A 21,339-nucleotide genomic window follows, 5' to 3' on the forward strand; every position below is an offset into this window, starting at 1 on the left:
GTTGACGGGGGCTGGATCAAGGTGACTGGATTGTGTTTTTGCAATTGAGGACGTTCTACTTGCGATCTTCTTCGTCTCTGTGCATCTCATCCCGGTGTGTTATTTCATGTCCGTTGGAGCAGACCAACATTTTGACAGAAAGACAGAAGGAAATACAGCAGGGCAAACAAGGATATAGTCAAATAGACAGAAGGATGCAGAACGTTTGACAAATTAGACAAACAGGTAGTGAGACACCTCGACCCTCCACAAAGACGGACAAAAACGCGAACAGGCCGGCAGATAGGCAGATAGACGGACAGGGAGACGGGCTCCTTGGTTATTCGTGGGGTTCAGTGGACCTTTGGTGGTAATTGAATCAGTGTGAGTGCTGAGTAGAGCTAGCATAAAAACCTGTTAACCCAAAAGGTCAACTCTCTGCATTGTTTATTTAGCAGGGAGACCAGAGAGAGAGAGAGAGAGAGAGAGAGAGAGAGACCACGACACAAAGCACGAGTAACGGAGAGAGACAGGAGAAAATGAGGAGAGGTGGTGGGGGAGAAGGAAGGAAGAAAAAACGGACAGAACGGGAGATGTAGATATAAAGAACGATGGGTTGTTGGTGGGACGATTTGTGAGCTGTGAAATCAACCAAGCTTTACATCGCCATTTTGTACTGTTGTTTATTTGTGTGGGATATTAAAAAAAGTGAGAGTGTGTGTGAGACTAGCTGACCAGCTGCCATTTTAATGTATCTTTGAATCTTCACTTGTGATGTGCATCTCTCTGTGTCTGACTTTATTATACACATTATATTATGTGTGCCTGTTTGTGCACACATGGGCAAACCTTTGGTTTAAAAGCCGTTCTTTTTTGGGGGGTGTTTTGCCTAATTTGCCATTAGGGGCCATCTGTAAATTCACCAACAAGATTTTCTGAAATATTTCAAGTTTTTAAAAGTGTTTGCCTTCTTTCCTTTTTTGTAAAAAAAATATTGCTTGTGGTATGCTAATTATACCAGCAAACTCGGGCCATTTAATAGATAATTAAGTATGAGGCAAACCATCTGAATTGTGATAAGCATTATACTCTCAGATCCATTTTAAACTTTTAGGAGGAGCATCCTGGGCCAACCACTGAATGTTAGTTGGCATCTCACTCAGTAGATGTTCTGCAAAATATACACATTCTTACACAACTGCTGTCTTGTGCACACGCGGGCTGACATGCACAACACATACACATGCTTGCACACTTTACCTCTCACACAGTCATGCACGCATACTCTCAACCGCTCATCTTCTTTCACCCTCTCTCTTACACACACATACCCCCCCCCACACACACACACACACACACACACACACACACACACACCGCCATCTGGGAAAGCCGTTAGCGGTTAGCGGTAGCACTTAGCGACGCAGCACGCTCCCTCAGTCCGCTCAGTCACCTTGATCTGCTTGCCCTTCACACAGCACCATTACTGCTATACTGCATCACTGTGGGTGTGGGCATGCGAATATGTGTGTCAGGAAGAGTATGTGTCTACGTATATGGATATGCATCTGTGTGTGTCCATTATAGAGCAGTACTGTGGGATGTAAATGCCGGGGGAGGAGGGTGAGGAGGAGCATTACCTTCAAATGAGCTACCTTGGAGTGAAAAATGCCTCTGACTAGTCTTGTGTAGGTTCTTATCCGGGCATGGACTTGTGCAGATCGTGTGTGTGTGTGTGTGTGTGTGTGTGTGTGTGTGTGTGTGTGTGTGTGTGTGTGTGTGTGTGTGTGTGTGTGTGTGTGTGTGTGTGTGTGTGTGTGTGTGTGTGTGTGTGTGTGTGTGTGTGTGTGTGTGTGTGTGTGTGTGTGTGCGTGCGCCTGTGGCCTTCTGATGTGCATCTCTGTCTGCCACACTTCTAGTGAGGATCATTTCACCTTCTGGACATAAGAATTCAAGGCGCTCCCAGGCATTGACAATGGCTGTGAACATGAATAAATAGTAGACTCAAATTAAAAATCTACTTGCTCTCTGAGACCACAGACCTGAAGTTTAGTGAATGCTACAAGTTCATCTCAATTATTATTATTTTTTTTTATATAGACACTTATTTCATCAAAGTACATCACTTGTATGTATTATGGCCCACTTGTATTCCACTTTGTAGTTATTTAAATGATGGGTCATATGCATGTGTGTTTGCATGCATGTGTATGTCATTTATTTGTGTTTAGCAAAGAAGTACTACAATGTTCCCAGCAGTCCAGCCGGGCCGACACATCACCTCCTAAATTCTTTGCTGAATGATGCACAGGCTAAATACAATATTGCTCAGGAGGTACAATTGTGAGAGGAAGAGAGTTTCCAAGTTAATCCCTTGGATAGAAAAGGCAAAATCTGTCTTTGTCCTTCTAATGTCTTTCTTGACGTTACTTGTCAAATAGTTTTTTCGAACAGATCCTCCTTCTCTCTTTTTTCTCACTCTCTTATAAGCTCACACACAAAGGGTTTATTTATCTCTTGCTTTTCTTTTCATTTCTTTTCCTTGTCTCTTGATCCATTTTTTCCTTTTCCCCCTAGGTCCAGGACCAGTAGACAGTCCAGCTGTATCCAGGCTCCATCCTCGAAGTGTAACAATTACTTGGGCTCCTCCCTCTCAACCAAATGGCATTATCACCAATTATACCCTCTATCTTTGCCCCAGCTCCACATCTTCTTCTGATTCCAAACCCAGCTCAGTCTCCAGCACCAGCATGACACTTAACTCCAGCTCAGGTCGTAACCCAAGGCTATTGCCCAGCACTGAGGGTGCATATCTCAACTCAAGCCATAACCTCAGGCCAACATCCAGACTTACCACCCCAGGCTTAAGCCGCATCTCCATGTCCACTGTCGCCACAGGCAGTAATGACAGCTCAAGCGCAATCCAAGGCACTAGACCCAACCTCCTCCCTCACCCTTTCTCTAGTTTGAGTCCTGGTACCACAGACGACCACCAGATCGAGGCCACTGGTGTAAGCAATACAAGCCAAGGCCCCGCTTCCATCTCATTCCATCCCACTGAACCCAATAACCCCAGTGACAGCCCCATTGCTGGCTTCTTGAGTGCAGCTTCAGATTCACGTTCATCCATTCTATCAGTCACTCTTCCAGGGAACACCACTAGCTACACTTTCCTCGACCTACCGCCATACCAGACCTACAGCCTCCAGGTACAATATATAACATGAATACTATAGGATAATACAATATTGTACCATATAGTGCACTAGATTATTAAACATTATATTGTGCAATTTAAAAAAACATGTAAATATAGTGTCATATTTAAACAAATGTTAGTCTTTATTCCTCTCTGATTATGTTATGACGAATATACAAATATATATATTTAAAATTAAAAATAAAATGTATTTGCATTTGAATAATCACATGCACAGATGAGACTGAATTTCAAAATGTCATTGCGCTCTTTATTTTTCTGGTTGTTTCCCCTTTAACAGTTATTATAGCATGGAAGTTGAAGCTGTCACAATAAGAGAGTATGAACTGAAAAAACAACAACTGTTCTTTTTGCTATTGGTGATTTATTAACTGAAGAAAACGTACAGCCTTTCAATGATGACACTACAAAGACATATCTCATTGTGATGTTACAAAATTGTTCTTCCCCATCTAGGTGGAGGCGTGCACCAGTGTGGGTTGCTCAGTGTCTGGGATGTCTCAGGACTTTCGTACCCTCCCAGCTCCCCCCGAAGGGGTTCCTGCACCGCACTTTTACTCTGACACCCCCACCTCTGTTCTCTTGTCCTGGGGTGCACCAGAGTGGAGCAATGGACCACTAGAGCAGTAAGAGATGATTAAATAGATACACTTCAATCCCTCTGAGACACTTTACATTTTACAATAATTATATGGGGTCCTGTGCTGGGCATAGGTGGCTGATTGAACGCAGAGTTACTGGGACCAAAGAAGTCTCCACAGTGGGCCATCTCCCACCAGACCCTCCCCCTCTTTCCTTCCTGGACTCTTCATCGGCCCTCAGTCCTTGGACTAGCTACCAGTATCGACTTGTGCTCCATAATCAAGCTGGCAACACTACAGGTGAGGCCATAATAATGTTCTTAACTGAAATTAAATTAAATCTGACCAAGATGTGTTTAATTTTACACTGTCTCGTGTCAGCTTTACTGACTTCGACAGTTTTGAGTCAAACGTAACTTCCAGCCTTTGTTTTTTCACAATAGGATCTTTAACCACATATTGTTGCATACTTACAGGACCCTGGGTCAATGTCACCACCAGACCTTCTCGGCCAGCTGGTCTCAGTCCTCCGAAGGTGAAGGTCTTGGGGCCAGAGTCACTTCAGGTATGTACACTGTTTGATCTGGCATGAGAGCACAAAAGCTCTAAAATATGGCTGCAGCACACAAATATAATCCAAGTCAGCCATGCTGCTGCTGATAGCTCTTCATCAATATCAATACCTCCCATTACATTCAACAATAAACTCAGCATGAGCTTTAAGAATTGTAATAGTGGATAATAGTTTCTTTAACAGGAAAACATACAATATATTGCAACGTGCAGAAAAGACAAAGCAATGTCACACTGATTCCTCTGCCTTTCTATCTTGAGATTTAATGAGAAAGAAAAACATTCAACTCAAGGTCCCCTTCAGAAAATGGGAGGGGCTGTGACCCTGTCTGAGGCAGCTTCCTTCCTGTCGGCCATTTTGAAGGAGGGGCCAGAGTTAAGTTCCACCACTGGCTAATCCCACATCAAGGCCCATCAATGAAAGCCACTGAAACCATATTGTATGCATGCACACACGCAGATACGCGCATACACACACATGCACTGCACTGTCCTGCACTAATGCTAACTGCGGAAAAATGCTAATGCCTGTCATCATTTCTAAACCGCCCCTGTCATCTCTGCAGCAGCACAGCTTTAGGGGTCATAGGTCCGAGAAGGAAAGTGTTCCTTCCTGGTTGTTGCTAATTGGACAGACAGGCAGGCTGCTTCCTGGTTACCAATTGACCTTGACAACACAGACAGGATTTTGAGTATCTCCCTTCATTCTCTAAATGGTTTATTTTTCACATCACTTCTTGCTCATCGCGGTACTTACTTTCTCTTAACCATTATCCCGTTTCATTTCAGCTTGCTTTATTTGCTTGTCTTCTTGTTATGTATGGACACTCCCAGTCAGGAAATCAAGCCAAAGTCCACTAATTGTCTGCTTTTCTGATATTAGGATGGCATCTCGGTTATCCACGTCCTTTTGGCTTCACATTGATTGTTGTAATGCAGGTTTTGTTTTGGACTATGATGGGGAAAAAGAGTTACTGTATGTGCAACAATGCAGTGTTCAAGGGTTTGGTACAAACAATTTCAAAGAAAGACAAGTAATGTCAGAGAAGATACCCACTTTAAATGTATGTATCTGCTTCTTTGTTAGTGTCTAATTTACAGCGCTAAGTGTTAGTGTTGGTTTTTTATTCTCACTCATTGTCTCTGCAAAGATAGTTTGCCAACCATTGCTGGTTAATTCAAACTTCAAACTTCAATTTTGGTTGTGTTTGGATCCGTCATCCATCGTAAATCATTTTCACTTTTTCACAACATAGTAAAAAACTATTTCAAAGATTTGGAACTTGATCCCAGTCTTTGTTTGCAGGATGACAATATAAAGTGACCTAAATATAATATATAAGTGATAACATTTATGCATATATGAATAGATTGTAGAATTGTATTGTCAGCGGCAGATGTTGGCACTCTCAGTGCCTTTGAGTTTTTTTCTGAATATAATAGCATAAATGCACAGATACACACACACACACACACACACACACACACACACACACACACACCACATGCACCATGTCCTAACACACACACCTATTCTCTCTCACTGCCAACTTTATTATCTGTCTCTCTCTGTCTCACTCATATAAACGTAAACACATTTACACACACACACACACACACACACACACACACACACACACACACACACACACACACACGCACACATACTGTACCGGCCTTAGCCCCAGTGCTCTGTGTCAGCCCAGGGTCTCTGCTGTCTTCACCATCTCCAGATTACATCAGGCTATTCAATCTGTAAATGACTTCCACCACAAAGCACACCCAACACGCACTTTGGGAAATGAGCTACCTAACTCAACATGACCCTGCCCATATGTAGCTGTGTGTGTGTGGCTCAGAGTGTGCGTGTGTGTGTGTCCTGTATCGCCTCACAGTGTCACTTGTTAAATGAATATCAAGGTTGCTTGAGAAGTAATTATTCTTGACGTTCATTCATAATACTCTCATCAACATTGACCACTTAATCACCTAAACTCTCAAGTCTCAACAAGCTCTGAACTGATCAGTTATTGTACATGACAGTTTGTATCCATAAGTGCGTTAGAGCATGTGTGTCTCTGACTGGGTGTACGTGTGTGTGTGTGTGTGTGTGTGTGTGTGTGTGTGCGTACGTGCGTGTGTGTACGTGTGTGTGTGCATGTATGCAATTGTTGAATAAATTTGTAGCTGTGTGTTTGCACGTGGATGTATAAAAAAATGTATTGTAAAGATATCTGTAATTCAAACGTGTGTGTGTGTGTGTGTGTGTGTGTGTGTGTGTGTGTGTGTGTGTGTGTGTGTGTGTGTGTGTGTGTGTGTGTGTGTGTGTGTGTGTGTGTGTGTGTGTGTGTGTGTGTGTGTGTGTGTGTGTGTGTGTGTTAACATTTGCGTGTGTGCCAGTTACCTTCATCTTCACTCTGAAATGCTGACAGACTGAACTGTTTCCAAATCAGATGCAGTGCTCAACGACGGCAAGCTTTTGTTTTTGCATGCAGCAATTCCATTACCAGCCGTTTTCATTATTTTAGCATGGTGTTTGTGCATGTGCGCGCGTTTGTGTGTGTATGCGTGAACCCTGTTTTAAATTTGATGAAAGGATTCTTCTGCTCAAGTCAAAGTCAGGTTATCTTTCCCCACAAGAGAGTTTAACAAACACACACACAAACACACACACACACACACACACACACACAGAGTGACCATCCTAACGCTTTACATTCACATATACCCAGGTCACAATGTATGCTACTACCTGCATGATATCACTGGTAGCAGTCAACTGACCACACTTGCATTCTCACTGTGTTGCAGATATGTGTTTGCCTGAGCACACACTGCAAGCTCTGCACACACACACACAGACACACACACACACACTGTGCCATGACTTCCTGTAGTTCATCCATCTAAAAGCTTTCTGCCGTCCTCAGCATGCCGACAACATTTAGAATGCCCAGCCAACCAATAGTATGACTCTTCAGGGATAATTATAAAACTAGGCCTTTACCTTTCTCTGTAATATAAATATATTTATATTTAAATAAACAACCCAGAACTTAAATCTTAAAACACATTTATGTTTCAGGTAACATGGTCGTCTCCTCTTATTCCCAATGGAGAGATCCATGGCTACGAGATCCGTCTCCCAGAACCCCGCATCTTCCATGACAGTAGCAATGCTTCTGAGTTCAACATCACAATAACGGACCTCATTCCATACACAAACTACAGTATTACTATGTTGGCATGTTCCAATGGTGGTGGACATGTTGGAGGATGTACAGAAAGCCTGCCTATGCCTGCTACCACTTTGCCGACAATCCCTGAAGGCCTTGAACCGCTGTCTGTAGTGGCAGTCAGTGAGTCCTTCCTGGCCATTTCCTGGCAACCACCAAGCAGACCCAACGGACCTAATATCAGGTAAGAGGGATATTACACAGAATCCATACCAAAGTCTCATTCCACCGGGCTTACATGGCTACAAATTTGCAGACTGTAAATTGAAGGTATATTGGTTAAACACAGATAAGCAAAGGTGCACCATCACAAATTCCCTTGTTTCTTTGTCTCATCAACATTACAATCATCTTGCTTGTGATAATAATACCACTAGTTCAAGAGATTCTCAGTGATTTGAAATAACAATAGCTTAAGAACATACATTTGGTTTGTACTGTAATGAAGACACATCCAGTTATTGGAGTAACATGTTTCGCTTCACTGTAATCACATTATTTGACTGGTGTGAAAAACTATTATTGCTCTTTAATCACTGCATTGCTTTTGCTGGTTTATTGAAACTTCTGTTAGTGTGTCGAACAAAACAAATGTAAAGAATATTGTTACTCACATTATATTAGGGGCGATATCAATGGAGAACAATTATTTTTCCATGGCCCACTGATCCATGTGCTGCCTGAATTTGTGTTAACAAGGGAAGAACATAACATACAAAGTGGTAGAGGAGGGATGAGAAGTTGTGTGTTTAAGTGGAAATACTTTTATTCTTCAGATTTCACACAATTTGATTCACAAATATGACCATGAAATGTACACAGTATTCAGATTAACCTGTCCACATCAGCAATCTCAACATTCTCACTATGGATCAGGCATACATACCTTCTTTTAAAATGCACAGAACAGAACAAATTGCTTCCATTGCTTTCTGATTGTCATATGAAATTAACTAAGTAAGAAGAAGAAGGTCTATAATAGTTCTGCACATGCAAATACGCATCCAAAATCCAATACTAATTATGAAGAGCTAATATGAGTGGACCCCAATCTGTGTATCCATCATAACTTAACATAATTTGAATCGACCCTCTGTTTTTATTCATTAGCTAAAAACAAAAGTCAGAAAAGAGGCAGCGGAGACTGAAATATACAGCATGTTGTTACTGAGAGATACATTCTGGAAAGGTTCAATCTTTGCTGAAAAACCTAGGCAAACCAGAAGATAGGAACACGTTAACAAACTGCTAACATGAGTGCCTTGGTAATGAGCTATGTGTTGTGCATTTTTTAATCTGTGTTTTCTCAGTCCTTATGCACATTCTGGTCCGTTTTGTTCTGTCCTGTTCTACGCTGTCGGTGATTAGGCCTAAAATAAAGGTCCATTTTCGTGGCAGGCGATTAAAATGCATGAGCCCGTCTCTCTGTTCTGCTCCGCTCAGCTCTGTGTGTTTGTCTAAGTGTGTTTGTTAAAAGGCGGCATTAAGCCCTTCTCTTCTGATTACAGCAGAAATTAGCATCACTGTGGGGAGAGGAAAACACAAACCCTGCAGAAAAAAAACAAGGGGCGTTGGGAGGGAGGGGTGAGATACAGTGAACGCAAAAGAATAGAGATGATGAAAAACAGCAGAAGTGGAGAAAATGAGTGATAAGGAGAAGAGTCAGATGCACATTGTGTGTGTGTGTGTTTGTGTGTGTGTTTTTGTGTCCGTATGCATGCATGTGTGTATTGCCGTGTGGGCACAGTGTGTGTCTGCGTGCTCATAATGGTGCATGTGTGAACATGTGTTGGGTGTTAATGCATTCCTAAACATCCAATCGTGTGTGTGTTTTCTTTTATTCAAATTTCCCCTTCAGATACAAGTTGCTCAGACGTAAAACCCACCAGCCCCTGGCCATCGCCACGGTCCCCACGGTAACAGCCATGTCCCCTCCCCCCTCTGAAGATCTCCATCGCTGGCTCCATGTTTACTCCGGCACCAAATTGTTCTACCAAGATAAAGGCCTAAGCAGGTGAGATTACTGAAATGAGCTCTAGAGCAAACGCCGGCGCCGCAGCAAACCGTGTGTGCAGAGCCGATCGGCGAGCTGCCGCTGATGCCGATCTTTTAATACCGCTCAAAGATACATTAAGCAAATATCCCAAAGAATTAAATTGTTTTTCACACAGAGTCCCCTAATCTCAGTCTGGCACTTGGTGGAAGCTAATTCCCCCCCCCCTCTATGCTTGCTAAACGGCTCTGGGTGTACTTTTTTGGGGTTTGTGTCTACTGTGCTTCATTCAAGTAGTAAGCTGACAAACCTCTAAACTTGTCAGCACTTTGCAGGATTGTTTCTGTTGATGTCCTAGAGAGTACTTTATGAGAGTAATTTGTGTTTGTTTAGTTGAAATCACCACAAGGAAATTAAAAACCTATTAGCCGTGTTTCCATTCACATATATTTTTTTGTTTTCATTTTGAAGTATTCCATTTGAAAAGCTGTATGGAAACAGCAAAATTCAATGAAAAATCCTCAATTGAGAAAATGCACTAAATGGATTATGGAAACGCCTTTGCTGAATAAATTCTGACGTAGCAAACATTTGACTCACAGGCTCCGATCAGCTGTTTCCGCTGTTGGTGTCATCTCGGATATCCCCATTACGTGCAAATACTTGTCTCTATACAACATGAACCATGGACAATTTTAGCTAACATGAAGAACAATTAAAACTGGCGCAATTGGAAAAAAAAAACATAAAGACCTCTCTGCATATTTCTCCCATAAATGGCTTGAATAGCAACGCAGATATGCAAACCTCTAGCACAAATACGCTGTGGCCGAGTTTATTTGCTCCAAACAAGTTGATGGAAACGTGCCTAATTTTTTTGTGCTAAATGTCGCTTGACAATTGAATGGAAACACGGCTAATGTAGTCCCCTTATTAATAACACCAATACTGTCTCTCAACAGATTCACCCGTTACCATTATCAGTTAGTGGTACAGAATGACGTGGGCTACTCCTCAGGAGAGATTGTTACCGCGGTGACCATGGCGGGGGTTCCCCACCACCCTCCGTCTCTGTCTGCCCACGCTGTCAATCACACTGCTGTACATGTCACCTGGACCCAACCCTGTAAGATTGCCTTCTCTTTTAAACACACACACAGTCGGCCCAGCAAAGTTATTTCATGGTTGTATATTCTACGGAAATTGTTCTGTGACATGTAAATGATCAAAAAGTGAAAAGTGACTCTGCAGACTTTTTTTTTTTTTATAGCTCCCTCACTCTTCTCCCTCTCTCTTCATGTCTTCCTCAGCTTTGCAAGACCTACAGGGAGAGGTGGAATCTTACTTTCTGACAATAATGTCTTCCCGGTTAAGTCAAATCTTGGCTTTCCCCCCTGAGATCATGTCCACAGTGATAAGTGACCTTTGGCCCAGCACCACATATCTGTTGTCAGTACAGGTGTCCAACGGAGCACATAATACAACTAAGGCAAAGGTTAACGTCACCACAGAGGATGGAGGTATGTGTATAATTGTGTGATATTTGAACAATTGATCTTAGAAATTAGGTCAAAATGTGCCTTCTTACTTCGGATATGCGTGCGGGTGTTATTGTGCACAGTACTGTAAGTAGATATGAGTGTGTCATGCACACTATATAAATTCAATACATCCTAGACAGGGGTCTGTGTTAATGTGCATTTCTCTCCAACTCTGTGCTTCTCAGGAGATGTTAAACACATCATGTAGAGAGGCATGAAATCAATACAAAGTGTGTGTATGAGCCAGATTTAAGGTGTTGTAAAAAAAAATTGTTGGCACCACACGCAGACTAACGCACACAGACTGCACACACAACCACACACTAGCAATGCTCTACCTGTCAAACAAGACAGCAAACAAAGCTGTTCCCATGTCTTATGCGGGCTATAATTACCATACTTTACAATACATCACATAATCTTTTTCAAAAAATAATAAAATTCTACAGAAAAAAAAACAAAAAAATAAGTAAAGTTAAATGTTATGTTAAAAGTGGCAACTGGCACCAAAATATGCAGTGACCTCATCACGACAAACATCTTTAATAGAGTTCTCACAATTTTAGCTGTCTCTGCATGATCTGTTATATTTGTAGAACGAACACCAGACTCTTTATCGAGATGTAAAATCTGGAACTTTGAGACAGAGTATTAAATGGAATATGAACAAAGAACATCAGTTCTCAGATCTGTTTTTTCCCTTTTCAGGCAGGGTCAGCTAACTATCACCACAACTTTTCTTACTATTTTCCTCTCAAAGTCACAGCCTCTCTCAGCATTTAAGAGTTCGCTTTCAAATCACTCTGTGTAATCATTTGTCAGAGGCCGTTCAATCCGTCTGTTGTTTTCCTTCTGTCACGATTTACTTCTCAATCCCGCTTTCTCGCCATCCCTCTTTCTCTTTTTCCCCCTCACAGTGCATTCATTTTCAGTATTATCATATGTCAGAGGCCTCTCTCTTTTCCTCTAATCTGAGCAGTATAATAAAAAGTGCATTAAAAACATTAGAAAATCATTAGGTGCTAAAGGCAAAGCATGGCTCGTTTAACTGAGAGGGCTCTGGAGGTAATTTCATTATTTTACAGCCATAAGAGTGTGCACACACCCACACATATACACACACAGACCAAGGCCAAATGCAGCTCAACCCTACCAACCATCCTAACATGGCCTGCAATCTATAGGGCAATGCTAACATCAAGACTAATTGGCAAGAAAAATGTGTGCGTCTGTCTGTGTGTGCGTGAGTGAAAGAGGCTCAGTGTGCAGTATTGCGTGGATAATGCCATCCTGCAGTAAATGAAATGTAGAGCAGTAGGTTGGGTTTAGGTAAGTGCATTGGCAGCAAATGAATTGGGTTAACTTCTCTTAGCTGAGTGCATTTTCACTTAGAATAATAGATGGAGTCTGTATGATTACCTCTCTCACACACCGTCTCATATTATTTCCCTCTGTTTGGTTCTCTTTCTCGCTTTTCTATTCTATTGATGTTTGAAGAACATTTTATGCAATCAATGATACTATGTTTTCCGTCTTCCACTCTTTGCCCACTGTTACTATATCTTCTGCTGTCATTCACTTCTTCTTGGTTGCCATATTAAATTAATCACCATAGGAGTTTTCAGGAGTTATCAAGGGCAAAGGGAATTTGATCGACAGGACAGTGAAAGACAGAGAGAATATAATAACACAGGAAGGTAGAGACTGTCATGTACTACTGCCTGTAAGACAGAGAAAAAGTGAGGGAGTGAGCTGACCGTGCAAAGTCAATCTATTATTCTTAGTGAAAATGCACTCAGGTAAGTGAAGTTAACCCAATTCATTTGCTTCCAATGCACCTACCTAAACCCAGCCCACTGCTCTACATTTCATTTACTGCTAGATAACAATTGCAACGCTGTACTGCACACACGCAGGTGGTCTCCCTCCCATGTCTATCTCGTTCCCTCTCACACACACTGATACATGACTCGTGTATATACACTTCTTGAGTGAGATATGTTAAAAGTGTATTCCAAGGTTGAGAATGTTCCATGTTATAGAATATCATCAGTGCATACTGGGAACCTCATAGTCACAGCACATAGTTTTGACATAGCTGTTTTTTCCTGACGTTAAAAATGTAAATCATAACACCAATCCCAACAGTCAAGGTAGTCTATGTGCAAAAGATTCCATGTGATGTTGAGAGCATTGGCCTCAGACCACAAATTAAACTTGCATATTTGAAGATGACCGCATCTCGAATGTTCGTATCTTCAAGCTGTAAAACATTCAAACAATTGGGGTTTTTCTGTACTCACATGTGCTATCCTCAGAGCCAGACGGGCTCTCCGCCCCAGAGGTGGTTCCGGTTAACAGCAGCACAGTTCGTGTGCTTTGGTTCCCTCCTCTACGGCCCAATGGGGCAGTTACTGGTTACTCCATCTACCTTAATGGCCGTCTTCATGGCAGTGTAGACAACAGCTCAGGCTCCTACCTGCTGGGCGACCTGCTGCCTTTCACTGTCTACAACGTGCAGGTACACACCATCAACATCAGATATGCTCACCCAAACGCAGACACAGAAATGCACTTTACGTCTGCTGTGTTTGTGTTTTTCAGGTGGAGGTCTGTACTGTGTATGCATGTGTGCGGAGTAATATTACTCAGACAACTACTGTTGAGGACCTGCCTGCCGACTTGGCCGCGCCGCACGCACACGTGATCAAGCCCAGGTAATGCAGAGATGTTTTGCAAATGTCTTTGCAGTAATTCTTTAACTTTCTGCATGGACTTTCTACTAATTCCCACTTAATGGGAATATTTGTTCACAACTATTTTTAAAGTGTTCCATCTAGATTCATGAAACTGTAAAGCTTTTGGTTTGAGTGTAGTAATTGTTGATGTTTATCGACAGCGCAGAAGGTTGGTTTGTATGTTTGACACGGTAGAATCAATACAGCTGGCACTAACAGAGTGAAATGGTGGAGGTATTTTGTCTTTTGAAGGCAGCACAAGATGCTGGCAAGATTTAACAGGACTGTATGAAAATGTAATTTTACTCAGCACTAGTAACCTGTATATTAATATAGAATAATATTATTTAAAACATTTTTTAATGCAATTTCAGTTGTACTTTAAAACCAGATTTTGCGGGCAAAGGGACATTAACTATATTTATTCCAGCTACTTTAAAACCCACAGCTGTTGAAGACACAGTGACTGTTGCATCTATTCATCTTCAGTAGTCTATCAAGATTGAAATACTGAATTAAATATTTAGTAGTAATTATTGATAAACCGTATAATAATTTTGGATACACTAATGCATCAAAGTTTTCTGACCATTTAATATAATCATATAACCTTAAAGTAGCTATCAACATTTATGAAATATGACAGTAAACTGATTTATTTGCAGTCAGTTGTATTTAATGATGTTTAAAATGCTCTGCTTCCCACATTTGACCTAAATCTCAATGTTGCAAATCTTACAGTGGCAGAGGAAGTGGTGATTTGTGGCTCATTTTCTGTGTAGGAGACGGTGTAAGTTGTAACTCTGTGAGTCACTACACAGGTCTTTCTCCTGCCAAAGATGTCAGAGATAAAAAAGAGAAAAATCAATAGTGAGAAGTGTATAAAGAAACACACACTCTGACACTGTAACTCAACTTTGTCAGGCATTAACCATGCATGAATGCATGTATGTGTGTGTGTGTGTGTGTGTGTGTGTGTGTGTGTGTGTGTGTGTGTGTGTGTGTGTGTGTGTGTGTGTGTGTGTGTGTGTGTGTGTGTGTGTGTGTGTGTGTGATGGTGTATGTGTGTGTGTGTGTGTCTGGGTATGATAAAGTTATTGTGTGCCTCCCAGTAGTGTGAAAGGAGTGTGAAGGAGAACATATCTCGCTCTCACTCTCCATCTCCTTCTCTCTCTCCATTAGGGTGGTGAGGTTGGACTGGTCCCGTCCAGGCAGACCCAGTGGGATCATGCTGGGCTATGATGTTTTAAGACGGACCTTGAGGTCATGTGCCGGTGGGTCAACGGGGGTCACACTCTCTGTGGGAGAAGAGTCAGGCGGTGTAAGGTTCAGATGTTCGTACCTGCAGTGTCCCGCCAGTCATGGTGTGTGTGGGATGTCCTGCTTCCATCCTGACATTCAGGTGATTATGTTCTGGTCATTTGGTGCTTATTTTATTTGTTCTGTATGAGGCGGGGCTATGGGAAAATCTTCATCCATTTGTTTATTGATCACTCATGATATACATTTTGCATGGACAATTCTGCATTAACATGCATTCTGGGCTGATGGAATGAACACAATTTACAGGTTAATACAATACAATATTGATTGTTTTAGAAGGGGGAAGTATTACCTGGAACAACTAATACTTCTACATGCAACATGTAATGATGGTGTATTGTTGACATATGTAATAAATAATATACTGTTTTGAAAAGCATTTAATTACACACATGTTGATTATAGATGTATTGAGAAAAGGCATTTTGGGGGCTGATATTTCTCCTTTCTCCTGCTCTGCTCTGCTACATTCAGTCTTTCATCTTTCTTCTGCTCTAATCCTCTCTCCTCTGCCCTTTTTCACCTGAATTCAAGAGCCTCTTTTAACTAGAATGTGTCATAAGTAATCATTAAAACCTCAATCATCAATCACTGTACAACAATAACAATGTGTAAAAACAAGATAGAGGATCCAGGGTCTTTGCTTTGGCTGCTGATCTGAAGTGGAGAATACAGTGTTGCTGTGTACTCCCTCAGGATATTAGTCACCAGACCTCAGACATAGACACAAAATCACAAAAAGAAACACAGAGACCCACAGACAAATACATACTCTCACATTTCCTCTTCCGAGTGCACGGTATTTAAGTGGGATGCACGGTCATCCTCGCAGTGATTAATTTCTCTAAACAGATTAACTTGTCATCTGCGTTCACTTCCATCCATGTGTCATTGAATGCCAGCCAAGTTGGCACAGTCAATCCGCCAGCTATACGTTTACCCCCACAGCACCCAATGGTACAAACAATGACAACATTTATAGCTCATACACACCTACTTAAGAGACACGCTCAAGTACCTAGAAAAAAATGCCACAAACAACATTGTGTCTTGGTAATATGGGTGTGATATAGATAAAGAAAGCCTTTTAACAATCATTTTTAGGGAGTTTGGCCATACAAAGGAACATTCCCCGTAATGATTTAATGGCCTCCTCTTTGGCAGATAGTCTGTGTGGTTGTGTGTATTTAGTTTACATATTTGTGTCAATGTATTGTATGTCAACCAGGTTTGCTGCAGTGGGCTACTGTACACTAAGAAACCACATCACCATTGCTGTGAGGGCAGTTACCTGGGTTTGACTAATTACTCCAATCCGGTCTGCTGCAATGGCAAACTGCTCCCAGCTCTCCCTGACCACCAGTGCTGTGGAGGATACTATATTCATGTAAAAACCGGTGAGTGTCAAATCACTTCATATGTTTACACATGCATGGGGTTTGCTCTTTTCTACTTGACTTGAGTCTAATCTTTTCCATGTCGTTCAAGTGTTTCCTTCATCTGTCTTTGTCTTTGTAGATGAAAACTGCTGCCCTGACCACAAGCAGGGCCGGGTCTCAGCAGGGCTGGGTGACAGCTGCTGTGGGGGGTTTCCTTACTCCATGAAAGGCAGCCAGCTTTGCTGTAGCGGGAGCCTCCATGATGGCTATGGGGTCCGGTGCTGTGGAGGCCGTATTGTAGATGATACTCTGGTGTGCTGCGGTGATGCTGAGAGGGGTGAAGTGCACACATATATCCCAGGTGAGTGAAGAAAACACAGATTTGAACATGAAAATCCACTGTTAGAATAAAGGAGGAAATGAAAAGATTGCCCAAGAATGAAAAAAGCACATTTGGGTGAAGTTTGATGGGATGCTGATCCTTCTGGATAGGAAACTGTTTTTGTTTTGAGAAAATCCTTTATTCCAATCCAATCAACAAAAAGGCCTTTTGTTCAGAAAACCAGTTACTCTGGCCCAAAAAGGATTTTGTTAGAGTTTAGTCCCTGGTGACGTCTTCTTAATGTTTATGGGCGGGGGGAAAAGCAAAAAGGGTTGAGGTAGACACATGGTACAGGAACGTGGGGTCGTTTCCCTTTCTTCCTCTCCCGCAGTGTCCCAAAGCACCCGGATACCATGGCACAGATGGGACCGTGCATGTGTGTGTGTGTGTGTGTGTCATTAGACATCTTTGTCATGGCAGATGATGATGAAACGCACTCGGGATGGCACCGTTGAGGGCACTGCCAAGCACACAGCAGGACAAATACACACTCATTCTCTCTCCTACACACACACACACACACACGCATACACTCATATAGACATATTACATGCACCCACACATACACAGAAAACACACACACAGAGTCAACAGGGTGCCCTCGGCAGGGTTCGCTTAGTGTTGAGTGCCAGAGACAGACACGTGGACTCTATTCATCACAAATAAACAATGGCCCATATGGGCAGGCCTATAGTACTCCATTAGCCTAGCCGCAAACACACTGACACACACACAAGATCCCTACCCACATTAAAATGTGTGCATGCTAACAAAAAAGCAACAAAAAATCAGAAAAGCGATACTTTTACTAGCGATAGTTTTTTTATTTTATGGCCGTTGTCATTTCTTACTCTCCTTTATTATATTTTCATGAAATAGTCAAATATACTCTTTTTTAGAGTTCTCACTCTCAAACATTGATCTCATGTTAAGAGTTTTGTTTGTTAATTTGTTTTGACAAGTAATTTCAGTGTCCTACGCCATTACTCTGTTTATTTTTCTGCTCCTTCACTAGATCCTCTTTTCTCTTCCAACCAAGCAGGCTATATGGTCATCCTTCATTTGAGTTGCCCTCCCAAGGAGTGCATATGCTCCCCACCTCCTCTTCCACTCCATCTCCTTTTGTTATTTATTTCACATCTCCTCTGCTCTCTTTGTCATCTTCTGGCTTACTTTTCCTCAACTTTTTTTCCCTCTCCCTCTGCTTTTTCCTCTAGCCTCTTGCTCCCCCTCGCTCCTTCCACCACCTTCTCTTCCTCCTGTTCCCCCTCCTTTCCTTTATGTGCCCCCTTCCCATCCACTCATCAGTCATTAGCGTTAGCTTCCCCATTGAGAACATATGGTATGATGGATCGCAGGGCTAGCGGCACTAGCAAGGCTAAGGGCCATTTGCCGGGTGCACCGCGCTGTCGGGGAGCCCTGGGGCCGGCTATGCAACCTCGACCCCACACGTCTGTTTCAAGACACTCACACTAACACACAAAACATGCACACAGCAACACCTATTATAGGATATGCTACTTAACCTTGGCACCACTCACTCTCATCGCTGCCTCTCACCATGTCCAGGGTTTTGTATTTTTACTGATACAGTGAGAGACAGATTTGGGAAAGAAAGACAAAAAGAAAGAAAGAGAATGAAAAAAAGAAAATGCAAGCGAGAGAAGACTACAGATTGCATTAAATTATATATAAAATAAATAAGTTAAATCCTAAAGATTGATACAAAATATAATAAAAAATAGGAAAATAGTATAATTTGATACACACAATAGAAAACATTATTATACAAATTTACATCGTAAGAAATAATGCAAAATTAAACATAAATGATGATGAAAGAAAGACGGAATAAAATAATTAAAAAGTAAGATATGCATCAAATACAGGAAACAGAGAAAGGGAAGGAAAGTAAATGAGAGAAGAAAAAAAACCCCGGAGAGAACAGAAGAGTGGTGAAGAGCTAGATGGAGCAGATTAAAGGAGGAGTGAAGGGTATCCCATTGTGCCCAGCTGATAGACTAGGTTAGGCTGATGTGATTATGGGGTCCCTGAAGTGCGATCTATCACACATTACCGTCCACACTGTCAACAACCATACACACACACTGCAGGGGAACAGCAATGCCAGGAGACAGCCGTCTGGCAACAGATACACGTACCGGCTTGCGTGCACATGTGCACAGGTAGATATACACACAAGCATACACATGCAACAACATTCATACGCAACCACACACACTCGCATAGCATGTATGTATATACATACAGAATTGTATCCACATCTACACTCGTGCAAAAATATGCACCACACAGTTGTATAAGCACTCACACATACACACACAAACGTGCACAAGACTATTGAACAGGAAACCAGTGCGAATCAAGTGAAATGGAGTCAGGGTCAGAAACGTCAGCTCACACAACCTGTACCAAAGAAGAAACAAAGCCAAAGCTGAGCCCATGGACTGTGCTCTTCTAAATGTTTCTTTAGGTTTAGCGAAGTTGATTCCTCATTCCTGTCCACTTCACCCCAATTATAGTAATGTGTTTTTCATTTATTGTACTCTGTCATCCACATGTGACAGAACAGATTTCAGTTTAAATCAGTACAATCTACACCTGCCATGTAATGGCTTGCACCTTACTTGCACTTTGGCGTATAAGTGCACCTTCAATATATTTTCCTCCATTTTACGAGTCTAACTACAGACTTTGCTTCTACTCTGTCTAGTTACAGTCTTTGGGGTATTATTGAGATGGTCTCTATAATCCTTTCCTCAACATTCTCTAGTTGTTATACAATAACACAAAGTCTCCATGCTAAATCCTTCCCTTCCAAATCTGCCATTTTGTTTAAACAGCTTTCATTTCACTTTCAAGTAGATTAAATACTGTTTGTTTTTGGACAGGAGTGCCTTAGTTTTCTTGCAGCGTTTCCTCCTGTGTTGCAGGTTTGAGACCAACTTTTAAGCTCTTCATTTGCTCCTCTTTTCCTCTCTCTCTGAGTTTGTATGTAAGATGTTTAGCTAGGATTTAGGTGAGATTAGATGGTGTTTAGAGGAACGTGTGTGGTGTCTTTGGCCTCCCGTTGCTCCCTGACTCTCCCAAAGTCCCCCGCCTCGCTGTGTGCGCTCCACTAATCATTTCCCCTTCACATGTTTTCTTTTTTTATAGTGTACAGTTTTTTTAACTCTTCCATCTGCCCTTCAACCCCACCTTCTCCATTTCTCACTGGGGCTGCTACCATGAATGCCCTCCCCACCTCACTTTTTCTTAAAGCAAGTGAATCTTAAAAAATGTATGCATTTCTTTAACTCCTTCACCCATTTCCCTCCCTCTGTCCCAGCCCAGCAGGCCCATCCAAACGTTCAAGGACAAATCTGAATATCCCTTTTCACCGTTTAAGTGTTAAAAGCCTGGCGGTGCCGGGGTGTTATCTTAACGCGCCTTGCCGTGCCATCATCAGAGCGCGTGATGAAAATGGCTGTGATGATGCTAAAAGAAAAAAAGAGGAGGGGGAGAAAAAAGTAATAATCAAATATGTTTTTCAAGGGCACAGTGACCATTTGCTGGAGGGAAATTATCCCAGTAGTTAAGCTAGCTCACTCAGAGCCTGGCGGACTTGTGAGAGTAGATGTGTTTTGTGTGTATAAGTGTGTGCAAGTGTGCATGGTTTATTACTTCAACTTGGTGCATGCATGCCTCACTTTCTGTATGTGGCTGTCTGAATCTGTATATGTATCTCAATGTGTGTGCATTTTCACATGTTTCTTTATGCAGAGAGACGCACCCTTTACATGTTCTTTTTTATCTCTGCCAAAAGATTCTCATCAGTTTGTCTCCCTGTGTGTATGTGTGTGTGTGTGTGTGTGTGTGTGTGTGTGTGTGTGTGTGTGTGTGTGTGTGTGTGTGTGTGTGTGTGTCTGTGTCTGTGTGTGTCTGTGTGTGTGTTTATCATTGCCAAAAGCCCCTCATCAATGATGGGTAGCAAATGGCCAACAGTAGTGCATTCCAAACAGCAGCGTCTGGCTGCTTTAGAAGATCGAGTACTCTCTGAACACAGGAAGACATTTCTCTCTCTGTTAATGTATTTATGATGATGGCTTTTCTATTAGGTTTACTTTAATGACTGGCAAGAATAAAACCAGAGGCTGTCAGGAACACAGAGATGAGGACAATCTGCCGTGTGGACACGTGTGCGATGTGTGGTGTGTGTGTGTGTGTGTGTGTGTGTGTGTGTGTGTGTGTGTGTTTGCCTTCGTGTTATTTTTATATTCTGTTGCAGTTAAACATTGTGGATTTATCAAAAGTTTACAAGTTGAAAAATATTAAAAGACATAACATCCAGGTATGAGCAGGGAGAGTATTGAACTCACAAGAACACCCACACA

The 21,339-nt window shown here is 42.0% G+C and overlaps 1 protein-coding gene across 1 annotated transcript in view; it reads left to right on the top strand.

The window, feature by feature from the left end:
- The window catches only part of ush2a (Usher syndrome 2A (autosomal recessive, mild)), a gene marked incomplete at its 3' end in the record, with an annotated part of 191,303 nt that overhangs the window by 110,168 nt on the left and 59,796 nt on the right, over positions 1 to 21,339 (top strand). Inside the window, exons 49-61 of the mRNA XM_079186116.1 lie at positions 2,557 to 3,188; positions 3,656 to 3,825; positions 3,914 to 4,080; positions 4,257 to 4,345; positions 7,439 to 7,773; positions 9,448 to 9,603; positions 10,545 to 10,708; positions 10,893 to 11,102; positions 13,442 to 13,644; positions 13,728 to 13,840; positions 15,044 to 15,263; positions 16,413 to 16,581; positions 16,703 to 16,924. Of these exons, the coding sequence (XP_079042242.1) occupies positions 2,557 to 3,188; positions 3,656 to 3,825; positions 3,914 to 4,080; positions 4,257 to 4,345; positions 7,439 to 7,773; positions 9,448 to 9,603; positions 10,545 to 10,708; positions 10,893 to 11,102; positions 13,442 to 13,644; positions 13,728 to 13,840; positions 15,044 to 15,263; positions 16,413 to 16,581; positions 16,703 to 16,924 (2,850 nt within the window). The remainder of the gene's footprint in view (positions 1 to 2,556; positions 3,189 to 3,655; positions 3,826 to 3,913; positions 4,081 to 4,256; positions 4,346 to 7,438; positions 7,774 to 9,447; positions 9,604 to 10,544; positions 10,709 to 10,892; positions 11,103 to 13,441; positions 13,645 to 13,727; positions 13,841 to 15,043; positions 15,264 to 16,412; positions 16,582 to 16,702; positions 16,925 to 21,339) is intronic.

Source organism: Pholis gunnellus (genome assembly GCF_910591455.1).
Source record: "Pholis gunnellus genome assembly, chromosome: 1".
Taxonomy (NCBI): Eukaryota; Metazoa; Chordata; class Actinopteri; order Perciformes; family Pholidae; genus Pholis; species Pholis gunnellus.